General features: G+C 39.9%; 1 protein-coding gene across 1 annotated transcript in view; it reads right to left on the reverse strand.

Annotated features, from left to right (window-relative positions):
• The window catches only part of RGMB (repulsive guidance molecule BMP co-receptor b), a 46,424-nt gene that overhangs the window by 15,504 nt on the left and 10,667 nt on the right, over positions 1–20,253 (reverse strand). The window contains exon 2 of the mRNA XM_042452022.1: positions 17,141–17,649. Within this exon, the coding sequence (XP_042307956.1) occupies positions 17,141–17,649 (509 nt within the window). The remainder of the gene's footprint in view (positions 1–17,140; positions 17,650–20,253) is intronic.

Below are 20,253 nucleotides of genomic sequence, written 5' to 3' on the forward strand. Positions count from 1 at the left end.
CAACATTAGGAGGAACTTCCTAATGTTGAGGTGGAATCTCTTTTCCTGGAGCTTGCATCCATTGCTCTTGGTCCTGTTCTCTGGAGCAGCAGAAAACAAGCTTGCTCCCTCCTCAATATGACATCCCTTCAAATATTTAAACAGGGCTATCGTATCACCTCTTAACCTTCTCTTCTCCAGGCTAAACATCCCCAGCATTTGGGGGCAAAAAATGCAAAAAAAGGACAAAAATGGGGATCGGCTGCAACATGATGTGGCCCTCTGGGATAACATGGTAGGCAAATACTCCCCCAATCCCTGGCAGTTTTCTCCTACATACACAAAGGATAACAACACAATCTTAGAATTTGAAGGTCCTGCAAGGGCCATCCCCTTGTTGTAGATCTGAAAAAGTCTAATGGCTTATTCTAAAGTGTATAGCATCTTAACAGTTAAATTTAACCAACATTCTCCACAGACTTGGGAATTTCAACTTCACTGTATGCCACCACATATCAGTTTCTTGGTTTCTTGGTAGAGATGCAAATAACATTTGAAAATATTGGGAAAATGGCCAAAAATGTGGTTGAGTTTCAGGAAACTGATGAAGAGAACAATGGACTGGCAAGAATCTTTACAGATTGAGATTTATCTGTTTTTGTTTTTTTAAAAACAGCATTATTTTAAAAAAATAGTTATTGCACAGAAAGCAGTGCAGAAAACAAAAATGTTTGCTGTGCAGAAAATACCGTGCTTTAAGAAAAAAACACAACGCACAAACACATTTTGCACAAAATAAATCCTAAAATGCAAATAATTTTGGAAAACTGCTCAGTTTTCAAATACTTCCTTGTAGTACAAAGAAAATTGTTAAAATTACTTGTTACTTTTTTCAAGAAAGAAATTAGTGAATTATACCCCTGATTCTGGAACTGCCAAATCTTCTATACCTTCAGTGCAGGCAAGCTGAAATGGAAACTTAAAAGCTCTAAAATGTTTCTGCCTAAAAAATCCACCTCTAACATCAGAACAGATCAGCGAACGGCAGCTAGAAAAGCAAGGCAAGAATTCAGACATCAAAACAAAAGAAGACTCAAAACATGACATGGCAGTGAGGGAAACGCAGAGTACCAAGAGAACAAATTTAATGTGTAGAATGAACAAACCTATTCAGTCTCCTACCTGGTTTACTGCTGGCAGTATGTCAAGGACACTTAGGGCCCGTACAGACAGGCCAAAATAAAGCTGCTTCGGATTACTTTGGAGGTATGCTGTTTAAATGATGCACGTGTCCTATGAGTCTGAAAGCCACACAAAAGCTACTCTCTAGTCCTTAGGACTGGAGCATGGCTTTGGCGTGGCTTCTGGACTCTTAGGATGCATGTATCATTTAAACAGGATACCTCCAAAGTGACCTGAAGCAGCTTTATTTTGGCCTGTCTGTACAGGGCCTTAGTTCTCTGAAAAAGTGCTGGTGATATACTTTTTGTAAAGATATCTCTGTCCAGTTCTGAATTAGGAGTAAACAGCATCCTTAAAACTCACATTAGGTAATCCTTGATGACAGTTTTGTTACCTTGATCCAATAACAGTATTAGCCCACCTATCCTCATTTATCCATTCTAGTAACCTATAGCAAACCGATGACCTGAAAGCTACCACCCAATTTGCAAAAGCCTGTCTTGACTGATCACCTGGAGGAAATTTGTACTTGCCATAGATAATGAATCAGGTGGCCATTTACAATTCTTTATTGGTACATGGTTCAGAGCAAAAGAAAAAAAAAAAGAAAAGCATTACCTGTGGTATAGTAAAGTATGTTTACTGATGGACATTTTAATACCCATTAAGGATAGATGATCATCAATATGGACTTCCTGTGGAGGGCAAAACTTCCCCTCATTCTCACACTGAATCAGAATTGGTTTAGCATATTTGACTCATATTGATTGAACAATGAAATGTCAACTTTACATGCTTCATAAATCTTTCTAATATTCACAACAGCAAGGAATATCTAAACAAAAAAAAAAAAATAGGAATGGGCATAGATTTAATGGCATACTTGACTTATTTTTGTATGTTATACTCAAAACAAATGCAAGCCCTTCTTTGGAAATCCTTTCTTTTGAGAAACCTGTAATGCTATGTCAGTTCCAGAGCATGTTGTTTCCTTATGCAGTCCTAATTGTTTTGAAAAAGGAACAATATGAAGGGTATTAAAAACTGTTAAATTAATTTTCCCATGCCAAAATACCATATATGCTACATTAATGTGTGTGTCCCTAATGGGGGAAAAAAGGAATCACCACTATTTTAGGAATCTTACCATTGTTTGGAATTATAAAAATTGGGGGGGGGGGGGGAATACAGAGACATGCAGTGGTAAGAAAATTTCTGCCACAAATCAGTACTACAAGTAGAGAACCAGAATGGTAACTTTCCTCCTGATCTGTTTAACATGCAATGGAAGGGTGTGATTTTACAAAAGGGATCCTTCTACTTTCTGAGCACTTAATAGAGACTACCCACAAGCATTTCCCAAGTTCCATTCCATCACCCAATGACTAAAAACAAATGTAAAAAATGGCACCTTCAGACAAAAAAAATGTAGCTATGGCTTTTTAAAATGATTTGGTAAACAGCAGTAGCATCATGGCATCAGGCAACAATCAGGTAAACAGCAGCGGTGTTGCCTGTGACACCTTCATGAGAGGAATCAGGGCAGCAGGGAGGAAGGTGAGGGCAGAGGACATATGCATACCCCTGCCTAGTGATCCCACTGATAAACAGTAAGAAGACATAGCCAATTCTGTCTCAAATTCACAGAATGAAAGAAAGCACCCTTATACTTTGTTTGGGACTTTGATCAATGCAAATATTGAGTTATGCATTCATTGCACCACAAGTACAAAATTCAATCAATCAATAACATTGTTTATTTCTGCCTCTGGATTCTGGGGAATAGATGCAGCATCCTGAAAATCTCAACTTTCATTAAATAGTGCATGTTTCTAGAAAATATCATTTCCTGCTTAGATGAAAATGCTCTTCTGTTTCCCCCCTTATTATCATTATTTAATAACAAGTCATTAAATCTGGAAGTAAAGGTAACCACAATCCAAATGCAATCTGGCAGAAAATGATGCTCGTAAGCATATTTAAGAATTACCATATTTTAAGAAAGAGGACAAGAATTGTCTCCTGTCTCCACCAAGACTTTGTGCCAATTCTTCCCATGTTTGTAAGGATATGTTTGTTCGGGAAAGAGGGACTGTCAAGAAAACATGGTGAGCTCCTCCAAGATTGGTTTTTCATATCTGAGCTTTCTTATGGCTAAGCTCCTCTGAATAATCTTGCCAAGAAAACCCTAACATATGGTCAGTTGCCTTAAGCTGGAGTTCACATAAAGGCACAAAACAACCTATATACCAATGACATTTCAGGACTACCGAAGAACCAGTGTGAAGGCAGGGAGGGCTTCCTGACACTGCACCAATTCTATTTCATTCTTAGTCTGACACTGAATTGAACATTAAAACATGAATGACATAGCCAGGAATGTATATTTATACATAAGTCCTACTTAACTACCTGTATAAGAAGGATAGGGTAGTATAAATTAAAAAAGAGATAAATATACTGGAGTTATTTAGAAATATTAAATATATAGGGAAACAATATAGATGGAAGTAATAAACACACAAGAAGAATGTTGTACGTAGGAAGTATACCTATTTATTTATTTTTTGAAAATTGATATATCTTAAATAGTTAACTATTATGAAGATATGAATGGTTTGTTATGTTTGTAACTGTTTGTTGTTATATATAGTAAATTTAATAAAAAACAAACATGAATGACAATAGAATCCATAATTGCTGAAACATCTTTTCAAAGTCATTTTAGTATTGAGGAACACAAAAGGGATTTTTCCATAGACATCATGTCACTGCAGCAAGTTCTCTTCTGTAACTATAACTGACATGCAGGTACAATGCAATCCATGAACAGGTCTGTCAGGCTGGTGTATCTGTTTATCTTTTCAAAGCATGGTCGTCATTAAGACTGCTGAACCAGCAGGTTGAGTCAACAGAAGGAAGACTCTTCGTTATTTTTAGTTCTTTCATTTTCTGACATTGAACTTTTGGAAAGAGATTTCTGTACCAACTGCATTTCAGAGGGCAGAAGCTACAGTTAACAACAATTAACTGGATTTAAAGAATGTCAGGTACATCAAAGGACAAGGCAAAATAAGGGGAAACTGAATTTAATAAAACTGGAGATAAGCAAGTCAAAGTAGGAGGGAAATGTGATCACGAACAAGATCCCATGAACTCTGAATAAGAGTAAAGAGTAGGAAAACTGGTAATCCAAATTATAAAGAAACCAGACATTTCCATTCAAACACATTTCCAAATCAAGGAAGTAAAATCAATATAACGAGAACAAAGGAAAATGTCATCCCTAAAGCAAAATCTGCTTGATTATTCAACTTTTATTTAAAGAAAATGATAGCATTTCCCTTTTACTTTCCAGAGGTTCCAGGAGAGATATAACCAGCATCAGTCATCATTTTATTCATTCAGAGCCTTGCTGGTAAGGAATCCAGAGACAGATGAGTGACAGAAAATGGCTTTGAGGAAGTCTGAATTTCCATTCTTATCAGTCAAACTTCATTGGCTCTAAGCCCCTCACTGCCCCTAAGCCCCTCAGACCTTGCTGATCTAAGTCTTTCGGAGTATGACAAAACAATGAGGCGACCCAACCTGCATTTATTATAGAGCTATTACTGGGCTGGACAACACATAGCCCAAAATCAATTTCTGTGCCTCCTACAAGGCCCCTTGCAGTATTGAACTTGCCACTGTAACCCATTCTGTAGAAAGTGCCAGTTTCTCCTTTCCTGTCTAGGGTCGCCATAACCCTCCTGCTGGTGGGACATTCCCGGTTTTTCACCACTAGGGGCGTCCCTGCACAGTTTCCTCCTTGACTCAGGTTTGTCCCTGGTTTTGCCAATCTGGTGACTTTCACACCAAAATGGGTACTTTTCAGAGCCTTTGGTGTGATTTTGGTGGTTGGTTTTAATGGTAATTTTGAGAGTTGAAATAAGTTCCAATTATTTTTATACAATTAGGGCTACATTTTATTGCCATATTAACATTACCGGGACTTTTCAGGGATTTTGACTGAATATTTGGTGAGATATGGGGGGATTTGGTGAGTTTTGGCCAAACATTTGGGGAATTATCTTCAAGGCTTGTTGGCAACAGGAGGTTGCCAGACTAAAGAAGAGGAGCTCCTCCTCTGTTTGGTCCCAGCAAGGCAACAGAGGGGAGAGGGCCATTTCCTTTGGCACCGAGGCGAGGATGATGATGATGAGGAGGAGGTGCGTGGCCATTTTCAATATTTATTTTGCCTCTGTGTATTTTTCCTAACATTGACTGCCAGGGCTCAATGCTCTGGAATTCTGGTGTCTGTGAGGCATTTGGCCTTCTCTGTCAGAGAGCTCTGGTGCCACGATAAACTACAATTCCCAGGATTCCATAGCACTGATCCCTGGCAGTCAAAGCAGTGTGTTTTGGACACGGATATCCTCCTTTTGTGAGTTAATGAGTGAATCCAGTCCCTAGGCTTTCTATCTCTCACACACTGCAGGGATAACAACCCACTTTGAGACTGCTTTAACTCAATGCTAGGGAATCCTGGGAATGCTAGTGTTTGGGAGATGTTGAGACTACTCTGTCAGAGATGGCTCTGAGACCACAATAGACTACAATTCCCAGGATTCCCCAACACTGAGCAGTCTCAAACTGGACCATTTCCTCAGTGTGGATGCAGCACCTGGTGAGGAATTCTGGGCACTGCAGTTCAACTACGTTTGGAGGGTTATGTGACTCCCTGTCAGAGATAGCTCTGGGGCCACAGTGTACTACAATTCCCAGCATTCCCCAGCACTAACCCAGGACAGTTAAGTCACTCTCGAACTGGATTATTTCCTCAGTATGGATGCAGCTTTGGTGAGGAACTCTGGGCATTTTATTCCAGCTACGTTTTATTTCTGCAGTGTATTTTGGACCAGAGACAAGGTGACCAGGCATCCTCCTCCTTTTCCAGGACATGTCTTCTTCTGTCAAATTTCAAAATGTCCTCCATTTGGATCATGCCTAAGAAACATGCATTTATATTAACATTTTTTAAAAACCATCATTTTTTCCCGCATGTCCTCCATTCATTAAAACGGTGTCCTACATTTGAAAATGTCCTACATTTGTCCCGGTTTGGCGGTCCTGGCTTATGGCAACCCTATTCCTGTCACTTCCTTTAGTAACAGAAGACGAAAAAACACTGCCTGCAATTGCAAAGTTTCTGTGGCACAGGAAGATGCTGATGCCCTCCTGCCAATACACCCACTGCATCAGCTGCCAAAATAAGCATCATTTATAAAAACTCAGTAGCTCAATTCCTATGCATACCCATGGGATTGCCACCACTATGAGACACAAACTTGTAATTGGAGCACAAATCAAGATGTTAATCAGGAGAATAATTTACATAAGGAATATAATTTTGCTTTTCAAATTATAGAGGAAGTTTGCTTAAACGTACAGTCAGTAAGTTGAATATGCTTAGTTACAGTTTCTAATATGCCGGGGAGACTTCCGCAGCTAATTAAACTCATAATAGCTTTTCCCTCAAACCAGATTTATCTAATCTTCACTCCAACAAGTCACTCACAACCAGGAACAGATGCTATACAGCAACCTTCCTCTGCTTCATGACTCCAGGATGACTCAGATGTTTCAAAGACCATTACTGAAGTTCACTCTGGACAGACTTCTGCTTGAGGATTTCTGCAACTTTCTTAAAACTTCACTATAACCTTATGTTTTTCTGCTTTTCTCAGTCACCAGCTATGAAGCTCCCTACATAGTTCTTCTCACCTCTGAATTCCACTTCCTTAAGACAATTGTTCTTTCAAATGATTATTAAATGTCAGCCACCAATAAACCTATGTCTAACTAATCCTTTAAAACAACAACAACATTCTGACACCTCTGATCAACCACATTCTTATCACCTCTCATGGTCCTCCCCTATTGGTCTTTGAGGAAAGAACCAGTGGTACTTCATGGAACTTTTAACTATGAATAAAATGTGTTGATCTCTTCATGGATCCAGATTATAACAAAAACAACCCACCCACCCCCAAATATTGTTGCATAGAGAAAGCTGCCAGGAGGGGTGGAAGTAAAGGCTTTTCTGCTCCTTAAATGAAATTCCTGGGAGCTCTAATTCCATGAGCATGCTTTTTGTACTTGGTTGGTAGCTCTCAGGATCTTATGAAGTAGACTCAGCAAATCTGAAACCTGTCCAGTTCTGAGTTTCATCATAACCTCATTCAGAGGCTACTCACAGTCAAAACACAAACAAATAAAAAAAAGTATGTTTCTTCACTAAGGGGGAAAAGGAAACTGCAGATATTCATCAGAAGTGAATGTTGTCCCAACCTCACAGAATGGCCAGAGAAATAAAGCCGGAGTCCTAGAGGGTGACAAAGGAACAAACATAATTTGGTTTTAACATGAGAAAGGATAGGGTACATCAGACCCAGTTAGATCAACTGGTAAAACCAGTACTTTACGCACACTGCAATTCACAGGATCAGGGGCTGTAAATGAACAACTAATGCATTTCTGCACACCCTAACTCAGGGCTGTCCTCTAAGCTTAAAGCAATCATCAACAGATCATCTTCAAAGGAAGCCTTCCCAGTTCACAGGGTTAGCTGTAGTCAGTAACAACTGGCAATGAGAAAGAAGGGAGACCAGCTTGATGCACAGTATCCTACGAAAAGAGCAACGAAACATGGGGCCCTTTCACAATACCTGAACATAACACTATGATTCCACTTCAAATTCCATGGCTGCATTTTGGGGGATCCCAGGGTATGTTATTTTGGTGAAGCATTATTATTAAGGCTATCTGGCTGATAATTCTAAATACAATCAGCCCTCTGTGTCCATGATTCTTTATCCATAGATTCAACCATCTACAGCTTGAAAATACTTTTAAAAATATATAAATTCCAAAAAGCAAACCTCGATTTTGCCTTTTATATACTACTCCATTGTATTTAATGGGACTTCAGTGTCCACAGATTTTGTTATTCGGGGAGGGGGATCATCCTGGAACCAAAACCCAGAGCACAGTACACTTCTCCTACAGCTGCAAATCCAGGACTCTACGGGATAAACATGGCAGCTACAGTGGAATCAAAGTGCTATATTTGTGTAGTGTGAAAGGGCTCACTATTTTAAAAGTTCTTGCATTGACACTGCTTTTCCTTCAAGTAATTCCCTTGCCACAAGTGACATCATTCATTAAGAATGCATTGCTTTTTAAAAAAATAATAATTAAAGGACCTAAAAATACAAAAACAGACATCACTTCCCACAACAACTCTCCAAAATATTATGAAGTAATTAATAACCCTCGTTACATTACAAATCCTAACCATGTCAGTAGTTGCTACATAGTTTTCTAAGGGGCTGTGCAAAGCGGTGGGAAAGGCCAGCCTGGGGGCGGAGTTGGAGCATGGCGTCAACATGACGCATGCCCCGGCTCCACCCCCAGGCTGGCATGATGCCGCACGCTTATTCTATGTCTGCTGAAATCAACAAACAATCAAACTGGGTTATCAAGACTGTAGTCCCAGATACCCCCACATGGCAGCTGTTCACATGAAATTCAATTTTACTGACTTCCAAGCAGACATACTTAAGATTGTACTGCAAGCTGGATAACTGCTCCTGAAGCCAATATGTTGGTGTCCCACAATTTACAACCAAAGGCATTTGCTAACTGGCCTCTCCTTACTTATCAGACCTTATTTCTCCTCACCTTCCCACTAGGGCCCTCCGTTCTGGTAGTCAAGGTCTGCTGTCTCAGCCCAGGATTTCCTCTGCCCCATCTCGGATTCGCCCCTTTTCACTCGCTGACCCTCACTCCTGGAACCTTCTTCCCCCGCGAGTGAGGGCCATCACCTCTTTAACCAGCTTCAAAACGGAGTTGAAGACCATCCTGTTCAGGGCAGCGTTCCCAGGCATTGCATAATTGTCACTTGCTATTTGATGTTCTTTTGTTGCCTGTTTTATTGAATCATTTCCTGTATTGCTATGTATTTTATATGTATTATCCTACTAGAGAGGCCCGTTCCCCACCACCACTCCCTTTGTGTCGTGTCTTTTTAGATTGTAAGCCTGAGGGCAGGGAACCATCCAATTAAAAAGATTGTATGTACAGCGCTGTGTAAATTTACAGCGCTTTATAAATAAAGGTTAATAACAACAACAACAACAACAACAATAACACAAGCAGGTCATTTCACCTTGAGGCAGAAACCCCAATTTGTACATTTTCCAACTAAAATCTGTTATATAACTATAGTGCGTCCTTTGTTTATGCGGGGGATCCGTTCTGGACCCCCCCACGTAAAACAAATAACGCATATGCTTGAGCCCCATTTAAATGAATGGGGCTTGTGCATGCGGTGGCGTGGCGATGGGCGCACACACCATTCATCCCTATGGGACGTTCCGCCCCTTCCCCCTCACGTGGCCTTCAGCGTATGCTGAAAGCCGTGTAAAGCACACCTGCGTATGATGCGGGCACACTGTATTATCTATGTTGAAGATGGGAGTTTTTAATTCAAAGAAAAAAGAGTCATTGCAACCACCTACTGCATCCCGCAATAGATGTATAATATTGTACATTTGAAAACCAGGAAACTGGAACCACTTGACCCAATGCAGTCAGTCTACATTTTTTTAAAGATTTAAATATTAAGAAGTATTAGTGCAACAGACACCAAACTTCAAAAACACCATAAAAGGAAGAGTGCATGTCTGCATAAGACACACTATGAGAGAAGCAACCTATAGTCTACAGACTGAAGGAGTTCTTCCTCCAAGCTTTACAGTTCATTCTAGGAAACCCATCCTCTTCATTCCTGGTCACTAAGATGTAATTACATGAGTGTACCCCAAACAACCCTAGTAGCCTGACAATATCATGATAACCTTATTTCTGGTGGCACAGATGCTACAGCCCTAAACCAAATAATCCAGACAGTAATGGGCATGTTGAGAAGGAAGAACAGGAGAGACAGTACAATGATATAGCAAATGGGTATAAGCCTCATGCAAAACTCTCATCTTCACAAATGGCATTTTCTCAACTTAATAAAAGAAGCCATGTATATCCAGTCCAGGCTTAATTGCCATGATGTTCTGTTTTGTCTCCTAAAATTAACCTTGATTCAAATCTGGTAGACTGAAATCTGGTATGCCTATCAGCTATAGCACAGGCAGACAACTTGTAGCCCTCCAGACACTCCTTGATTGTTAACACCTATAATCCCTCAGCATTTGTTATGCCATCACAGGTTTATGGATTTGGAATCCAATTACATATAGAAGCCTACACTTTGTATCTGTAGGCAAAGATGGGTAAACACAATTCCAAGGACATGTGGGATCCAGTGAAAAATAAGACCCCACTATATCAGAGATATGGCTATCTTTCCTATAAAAAAAAGAACAACTACACAGCACTCACCAAAAGAGAGAAACTAGTGTATTGATAACAGTTAGTCATATGCCCATAGGAGTGAAGCACACTTAGGCACTTCTAGGAACATGCCCAACAGAGCAAATATATATATACTTAGAATTTATCAAGAAGAAATGGGGTGACATAATTATTTGAGACCACCAATTTGTTCTTGGGAAAATTTGTTAGAGAGTAATGAGATAATTATTTCGTTTTATGGGATAACATGTTAGAAGAAATCCACTTACTTTTTCTGTAGTCGCTTTTTTTTTTTTTTAGGCAGTTGGAAATGACTATTCTGTATAATGATGGTGATTTTGGGGAGAATACTTATCTTCTAGAATTCATATTTTAAAGGTATTAGTTAATGAGTAGAAGATATTGGAATTGCAAGAGAGTAATAAGCTTTACAAATTAAGGGTGGTGGAAGTTTGTGTTTTTAGTGTTTTTGTGAAGAAGATGAGAATAGTAGTAGAAGAAGGATTAGATTAGAAAGATGTATATAAGAAGAAGACTCAGAGGAAGTTTGGTAAAGAGAAGAGAGGAGAAGAAAGAAGTAAGTGAAGAAGGTCAGAGAAGAGTTGTATGAGAAGGAGGAGGGAGAAGATAGGTGGAGTATGGGGGTAGGTAAAAGTAGAGATTAGGAAAGTGAAAGGAGTGGGTAGTTAACTGTAAGAAGGTATGAGGGGGAGAAGGGGAAGAACTGACTGTTGATCTTCTGCTGATGGAAAACTATATACATAGACTGATACACCATTCTCATCAATGTAATTGTATGGATGTATGTTTGTACGTTTCATTTTAAATTTAATAAATTTTACAACTAAAAATATTTAATACACACACACACTTCTGTCCAAAAGACAGGAAAATGGTTAATGAAAACATGTAAGAGCCAGCAAGAAAAAGCCACTCGAGAAAAGCAAGAGCAAGAGAAAAAGTCATATTTGTTGCCTATGCTGTTGCTCTTGCTTCAGAGTACTCCTATTTGGAGGGGAGCATGCAAAAGATCTGGAAACTGACCTCTGCATTCATAATGAAAGGAAGTCAAGTACACTTAGCCGATAAGCAATCCAACCAAAGTCATTTTCTAGACCAGTGATGGTGAACCTTTTAGCAGCCGAGTGCCCAAACTGCAACCCAAAACCCACTTATTTATTGCAAAGTGCCATGTCCCTCTGGCTTTCTAGTATCAAACTCTGGCAAACTCTGTGCTGGGGCGACGGCACATGTGCCCACAGAGAGAGTTCTGAGTGCCACCTCTGGCACGCATGCCATAGGTTCACCATCACTGTTCTAGACTATTAAAAAAGCTTGCTTTTGATTCCCTGTCACAGTGAAGGGTGTCAAAGAATAGATTACTACAGAATGAAGCATGGCTCATAAACATTACAGGGGCCAATACAGAGCCAGGATGGTGTAGTGGTTTGGGTGTTGGAGTAGGATTCTGGAGACCAAGGTTCAAATTCCTGCTCAGCCGCAGAAACCAATGGGTGACCTTGGGCAAATCACATTCTGTCATCCCCAGAGGAAGGCTGTCCGTCTGAACAAATATTGTGAATAAAATCCTATACTATTTTCACCTTAGGAGCACCATAAGTCACAAATGACATGAAGGTACACAACAACAATACTTGAATTACTCCTTCAGATGATAATAATAATAATACAGTGGTACCCCAGGTTACGAATATAATTCGTTCCGCGGCGCCGTTCGTAACCCGAAAGATTTCGCAACCCGAAAAAGCCATAGCCGCTAGAGCTGAAAGCCGCGATTTCGTGCGAAAAAGCGCCGAAAAGCACCAAAAAATTTTTCGTAAGCCGAAAAAAAAAAAAACGTAACCCGAAACAGTTTTTTCCTATTTAATTTTTTCGTATCCCGGAAATTTCGTAACGCGGTGATTTCGTATCCCGGGGTACCACTGTAATGATAAATAAAATTTATTTATATCCCACCTCTCTACAAAATGCAATCGGGGTAGCTAAATAAGATAAAATGAAGAACTGCCTTAGAGGCCCACTCCGTTGTCACCAAAAGCCTACTGCAAACAACAAAAAAATCACTACTACAATGGGAAAGAGATTCAGAGATCACTACAACTTTATTGCAGAGCCCACACCAGGCCCTCCATTAAGCTTAAGCATCACTGGCATAACTATGTTCTATTTACAACCCACCTTTCTTCCAACCAGTTGAAGGAAATATATATGGTTCTTTTCCTCCACTGGTTCTTCTCACTACAACTCTGATATAGTTATAACTATACTGAATGGGTGAATGAGGGAAATGTGTCCAAATCATTCAGTAAGGTTCATGGCTCAGTGGTGACTTAAATCTGCATATCCTAAGTCCCTGTCCAACACTAATGACTACACAGCACTGGCTCGCTAACACTACTGTAGACTTATTCCCTTGATAGATAAATGTTTATCAAAAACCTCCATAGAACCAATAATATAAAGGCACTGGATTTGAGGGACTCTTCACATGGGAAACATATCTGCCCCACATTCTGCATGTTCTATGGCTTCAGGAAAACATATGGATGCAGTAAATTACACTGTCATCTGGGAACATTACATTAAAAGAAAATGGGAGTTATTATCCTCCCCCCACCCCCAAATTGTCTTGCTGGTGGTTGTTTTCGTTTTCCTAAGGAAAAGTGTTTTGAATCAAATGACAATTGAGCAGACTCTCAAGGGAATTAGTTTGTATTAGTGTGTATAACACTGTATATAAAAGTACATATAAAATAAAATTGTCACTTGCTAGGTATTACTCTTACTACTTACTAGGAAGAATAATCAATGTAGTTACTAAAACTTTGGTTTCATTGTTTAAAAAGCCTTCGGTATAAGTGGATGAAACATTGCATAGAATTGACAAAATAATCCTAGAAGGCAATGAATTTCCCATCTCACATCTTTTTAAAAAGAAACACTTCAGCACAGAAATCACAGGCTTCAACTAATGCATTAAGGTTTTCCAACATATGCCGTGTGCAGATGCCATGACAGCCAGAATGGTGCATGAATTCCCACAAAGGTGTTCTGATAAAAGCATTACTGCCTGGCAGTGGAAACAAAACCTCAAGGCCTGCAAAGCTTCCAACAGAATCACCACTGCCAAGAAACCTCTTTCAGACATCCTATAATGAAAGCCTCTATAAACATACACGTACACACACATACCCATTAGTTGCTTCTGCCTACTGTAACCTCCCTGTGGATACAGAAAGACAGTTTGGATCAATCATTTCTTAACATCGATAATTGTATTTTTCTCATTGCTGCTGCTGTTGTTAAAAGGAAGGGTGGTGAACACAGCACTTTTTACAAGATTTGTGGGCCAGGTTGAGAAAGAAATTCAACTTTAAGACAACATTTAAGAGAACCCAACACGCTGAATAGCGTCCACCTCAGTTATCTGACAGCTCATTTGTTCAAACCTTTCTGTTTATTTACCAGATGTAGGGGAAAGGATCTTGCTAGAATTAAATATATAAAATTAGGAGGTTTATTTAAAAAAAGATGTTATGTCTAGAAAACAGACTTTTGGTAGGTTATCTGTTTTTCCTTTTGAAAAAGGCAAATATCTCTCTTCTTTTCTTCCAGGTCCTCAAAAACTCCAAATTCCATATGGAGCAAAAACATACTATAGCATCTTTAAAAAAAACAAACAAACAAACAAAAACAACAAAAAACATTATACATAAAAATATAATATGCAATCTTTTTTTTAAAAATATTATACACAAAAACATACCATGGAATCTTGAAGAACCAACGATGTTGTTTGTGGGTTGGACAAGCTTTATAGAAACGTCGATACAGAAGGACTCATTAGTGCAACAGTAAATAAGAGGTGTATGATCATCATGCAGCTGCAGCCAATCCTATCTCTCTGGAGTGCGGCTCAACAATATGCTCTTTTGTAAACACAGCATTTTGCAATGTATTTATATTCCAATTTATGCACATAGTTGGCCACATCTCAAATGTCTCAATGAAAACCCATCTTCTTCACCTTCCTGTGAAATCTATGTGCATAAATTTATCAAACTGCACATTTTGGCATACTGCATAATGTCTTCACTTTCTGTGTTCTAAATTCTTTGAAAGATCAGCACTTAGTTACTTTAGTCTTCAAGTTATGGTATCTAGTATGAGCTACTGTGTAAACAAGATATCCCTGGGTTTTGAACATCTAATGACAGGAATAACTTAGACAAACAGATCCAAGTATAGTTATCCTGGTTTTAATTGGGGTGTTCCTTATTGTGAAGTTTGTTTTCTTTTAATCTGTATTGTATCGTATTTGTATTGCTTGTAAACCGCCGTGATCGTGGGAACGGCGGTATAGAAATAAAATCTCAATCAATCAATCAATCAATCAAGTTAATATACTAAATGCAATATTAATCTTACTTTGAATTGACCTATTGAAACCAATAGGATTTAAATTAGTTGTAACTGGCAACTCCCATTAATTGATTCATAGGATTAACAGGAGATTCAGTGCAAGATCTACCACTGCTTGGTTCAGAAGGATCCTGCCATTAAAGCACAGGCTTTAGAGTGCAAATTCAAATAATATCATTTCTTCACAAAATTAAATGATGGGACTTTGCCTATTCCTTTAGGACCTGTCAATTTAAAACAAGGCACAGATTCTTCACAGCTGTTAATGATGATTTCTATCCTGTCTTCTTCCCAAAGTTGGACTCACAGTTCAAAAGAGCAATATTGGCAGGCTACAGACCGGCCCTTTGGGGTGGCCTGTACTCGCCTTTCCCCGACGGATCGGGGCCTGAGCTGCCACAGCAGCAGCCCCAGATGCCCTGATCCGCTGCTTTTCCAGGCCTCAGGGAAGCGGCAAAACACCTGGAAAGGGGTGTCCTTGGGGATTCATGCCCCAAGGACACCCCGACAGTGGCAGAGAGACAGAGAAAAGGGCCGCTCAGCCCCTTTCTCTTCAGTATCGCTGGCACGGTCCTGTAAAGGCCGTGCCAGTGATACACTGTGCGAAAGGAGGTCCGTTTTGGAGCTATTTTGGCGCCGCTGAAAGGGTGCCAGTACATAACGGCCGCACCGCACCGTTTGGATGTGACAGTTACATCAAAATGGTGGCACCCATGTAGAAAGGGTGCTGCCATTTTGATGTACTGAGTACGTACTAGGGTTAGGGAGACTCTGAAAAGGACGCTCCCAGGCAACCCTAGCATGTACTGAGTATGTGCTTTTTGGCCCATCTGTACAGGGCCATTGTTAAAAACATACGAAAAGTGAACATTAAAATAAAACTAAACCAGTCATAATATTAAAACACTTTGAATCTCTAGTTAAAAAAACAAAATGCAATTTAAAAACGGAAAAGCTATTGAAAACAGGCAGTTTAACAAATACAGCCCCCCTTCAGCCTGTTCTTTAAAAACCTTCTGTATTAAAAGCATGTTTCTATATTAAAAAGGTGTGGCTCCCAACAGAAAAAGAAAAGCGAGAGGCCATTCTGGACCCCCTGGGAGGGGAATTTCAGAGTCTATTTCAGCATTACTGTATGCTATCTGGAGATCCTCCAATATATGATGAGATATAAATATTTTAATGAAACAAAATAAAAGTTGAGAGTCTATACATAATTGATATATTTTTATTTAGGTTTATATCCTCTAATAAGCTACTTCATTTCTTCTTAAGAACAACTCTCAGGGATAGGTTTGGTTCAGTGACAGTGACTGACTCAGTGTCACCCAGTGAGTTCCATGAACAAATGGAAATTTTAACCCTCTTCTCCAAAGTCCTCATTTAATCCTTCAATCACAACTCCATATTGGCTCTCAGTGCTGGTTCTGAGGCTTAGGCTCACAGAAATTAAATAATGACATCTAGCCCACTCATGATACTGATATCAGTATTGTCTACTCTAATAAAAAAAAGCAAAAAAGACTTAGATTGCCCAATCTGTTTTCAGATTTACAACACAAGAGTACATACTTGAAAGTATCTGCACTTCTGTGTATCTACCCGTAACAACATAAAGCATATTGACTTATTTTGTCCAGTCACCACTTTACAGCTTCTGACATTTTTTGATCCTACTGTCTTTGTATCCCCTAGAAATGCATTTTTGATCCTACTCCATATTGTGCCAGTGGATGATGTGGTAAGCAGTGGCCAAAGTGCCTGAATCTTTGCCGTGCCCACCATCTTCTCACTCCAACATGAGAAAATCAACAGGCTCTAAAGCATAATAGCAACATTTCTTCACCAATAAAATAGAAACCCTATTAGTTCACTTGGGGAAGCAGCAGTAGTTTGGCATCAACTGTTTCAAAGGAGCCAGAAGATGCTATGCAAAAGTTGGTCAACCATGCTTTACAGATATGAGACTCAAGTGCATCTCACCAACCATGGACCACATTCCATGAGTGCTACCATTCTTAAAAGCAACATTAAAAATCCACCTTGACAATACTTCTGTACTTATGAATTCCACACTCACTTTAGAAACTAGAGGAGAGGGATGAGCACGAGGGACCTTACCCACCTTATTTGTTGCAGTAGCACTGGATCCTGCAACTACAGGCACGTTTGTCACCTGCACTGATAAGTAGTTGTTGTCTATGAGAGGCCAGGCCCCTTCCACTTTGCATGTCTGAAAGTGATCCTTAAAGGTTCGTAAATGGGGATCTCCAAATAAGCCACAGAAAAAGTAAGTAGGAGGAGTTTGCTCTCCTCCACGATGTTCTCTGGCTCCCTGGCGTCCGCTGTAATTACATGGGTCATGTATCACTTCAGGGTTAGTTGAGGATGTTGGACCATCCTTGGAGCAGTTCCTCTGGCTCATGAGGTCACTGATCCCCAGCACAGCAGAATGATAGACCAGGTTTCCACGGCAAACTTTGGAATTGCGAGTTGTGCAAGCAGAATAGGCACGCAGGGCTTTGCAGAACTCCAAATCAAAGCCATCAATGGCAGAGTTTAGGTGAGAAGTCAGTGATACAAAGTCTGTGGTGCACTTCTGGATGCGACATGGTGTCTGCAGCTGGCAATCGCCTAAACAGAGAAGCAAGGGAAGGAACATTAGCTTTTGACATAACATTCACAGGGATGAAAGTGGAAAGACTCCCCTTTTAAGACCAAGGTGGGCAAAATGCAGACTACAGGCCACATGCAATCCACCCCACATGTACCCCCCCCCAAGTACCTGTGGGCCACATTTGATCACTACAACTATAGGAGAAGAAAAATAAAAAGGTTAATTAATTTTATCCCACCTTTCTTTCGATATAGGACCCAGAAAAGGCAATCTATGCCCCCAGAAACCTCTGGTATGCACATCTTGTTCCCTTCACTAGGGCTGGTCCCTTCCTGTTTCTATGAATAGGTCCTTTGGGGACAAAAAAAGCCCACATGGATTACATTTATAAAGCACACTGCTAGGGACACAATTTGCCTTTGGAATACTTTTTTGGGGAGGAGGGAGGTACTAGGGCAAAAATGACTCCTAGAAGTTACCCACCTTGCTTTAAAATAATTCACATGATACTCCCCAACTTAAATATGTATACAAATTGATCTATCTATGGCATTCTTTTCCCCCCTAAACAACAGCATTCTCAAAATGTTGAGCCCTAGTTCTTCATGCACTGCCCAATGAATATGGTACCAATTTCAATGGGACTCCCCCGCCCCAACAAATGTGCATAGGAATGCCATCTCACTATAAGGTCAACAAACATTTAACTTGGCTGATGTCAGTCGCCTTGGTCCCAAGGCAGCCTGCAGCTGAATCCTGTGCATGCTTGATTGGAAGAAAGTCTCCACCATCCATAAATGAGTCTTGTTTCCAGTAAGTATGCTTAGGAGTTCAGCCAAAAGTGGTTTGTACTTTGGTTTTTTGTTTGTTTTAAAGTAGTGTGTTTAATATAGCACTTAATTCCCAAAGACCAAACTGGATTTAAGCACAAGCACTATATGTAAATACAGCAATGTTTTATTTATTTATTTATTTATGCTATTGACTTAAAAATAACAAAGATTTGTAAGCAAGTCTATATATATATATCCTACATGACCAGCTCCTTTCCCAAAGCTCGCACAAAGAACTGGAATGTTTTCAATAAGGACGTCTAAATTTTACTATCAGAATTGAGCTTTAGAATGATTTGAAAATTTGGTATCTGTATTTACCTTTCATGATTGAGATTTAAAAAACACAGGAATAATTCAAAAGAGTGTATATGTGTGTGTGTTGTGTGCCTTCAAGTCATTTCTGACTTATGACAACCCTAAGGCGAATCTATCAAGGGGTTTTCTTGGCAAGGTTTATTCAAAGTAGGTTTGCCATTACCTTCTCCTGAGCCTGAGTGCATGTAACCTGTCCAAGGTCACCCAGAGGGTTTCATGGCAGAGCAAGGAATCGAAACCTGGTCTCTGGAGTTGTAGTCTAACATTTAAACCATTATGCCACACTGGCTCTTATTTCAAAGGACTAGTAATCCAAAACTAACTAGAGGGTGCAGGTGCATAGAAATAGCATTAAGATAGTAAGAGCATTGGAAGAAGGGGGAAGGCATAAAAGAGAATTCAGAATTTGGAAAAGTTACTTTTTTAGGATTAAGATTGCCAGAATCCCACAGACAGAATGGCCAACAGCCATGCTAGCTAAGGAATTCTGTGAGCAGTACTCTGGAAAGCTAACTTTTCCAGCTCTGAAAGGGAAGGAATGCTAACAGTCAAGTTTAGCTTGACCTTTCAGACATTTCTACCACCACACCACTAAACTTACAAGCATCCCACCCCCCGGCCTTCATAGTACTTCTTTAAAAGAGCACAGTGACTTCCAGGATTCTGTTTAGTGCAGCAATACCACAACACGGAATGCACATAAACTCTCACACATTCAATGAAATTGAAAAGAACAGAGCATGCAAAGTTACCTTTTGGCAGAAAAGAAATATGCAGGCCCCCCAAACCCAGTCTGATTTCCTTCCTGGCTGAAACCCAAGTGTTTGCTCTCCGTTACAGAAAGATGGGGCTTCTATCCAGCCTCCTACAATTATTCAAAACTGCACTTAATACCCATTAACTAAAAAAACCACACAGTGCTGCTATGCCTGGTAGCCTGAGGGAGAGAGGGAAGGGGCTATGGAAGGCAGGTGGTAAATTTACAATTCATCCATTAAAAAAAATCCAGACACCACTAGCTTCTCACTACGTCATGATTGCCTGGCTTCTGAGGGGGAAAAGTTGGCTGAAAGAGTGCCCATAAAAGGACTCCCCCCCCATACCTAATCCTCTCTGTGCAGACTTTTTAACAAAACTCAACTAAAAAGCACAGGCTCATGCAGAACCCTAGTAAAATCAGTCCAAGACGCTGGACTTCCAGATGGTTTGGAATCAAAACTCCTAGCCTTCTTGACTAATTATCATACTTGCTAGGGCTGCTGGGAGTTGAAGTCCAAAACATCTGGTTGGGGAAGGCCACAAAGGGTCATTCCAATTTGCTTTTAGCAAACACAGGCTGCACAACACTGCCAAACCACAAGGGAGCTTGGAATGGCCATGATTCCCTACTGAGCACATACTTCTTTTTTTCACACACACCTTGACTCTCACAGTGAGTAAAACAATCACCATGAAACCAACATCAGAGAT

The sequence above is a fragment of the Sceloporus undulatus genome, chromosome 2, assembly GCF_019175285.1.
Source record: "Sceloporus undulatus isolate JIND9_A2432 ecotype Alabama chromosome 2, SceUnd_v1.1, whole genome shotgun sequence".
Classification (NCBI taxonomy): Eukaryota; Metazoa; Chordata; class Lepidosauria; order Squamata; family Phrynosomatidae; genus Sceloporus; species Sceloporus undulatus.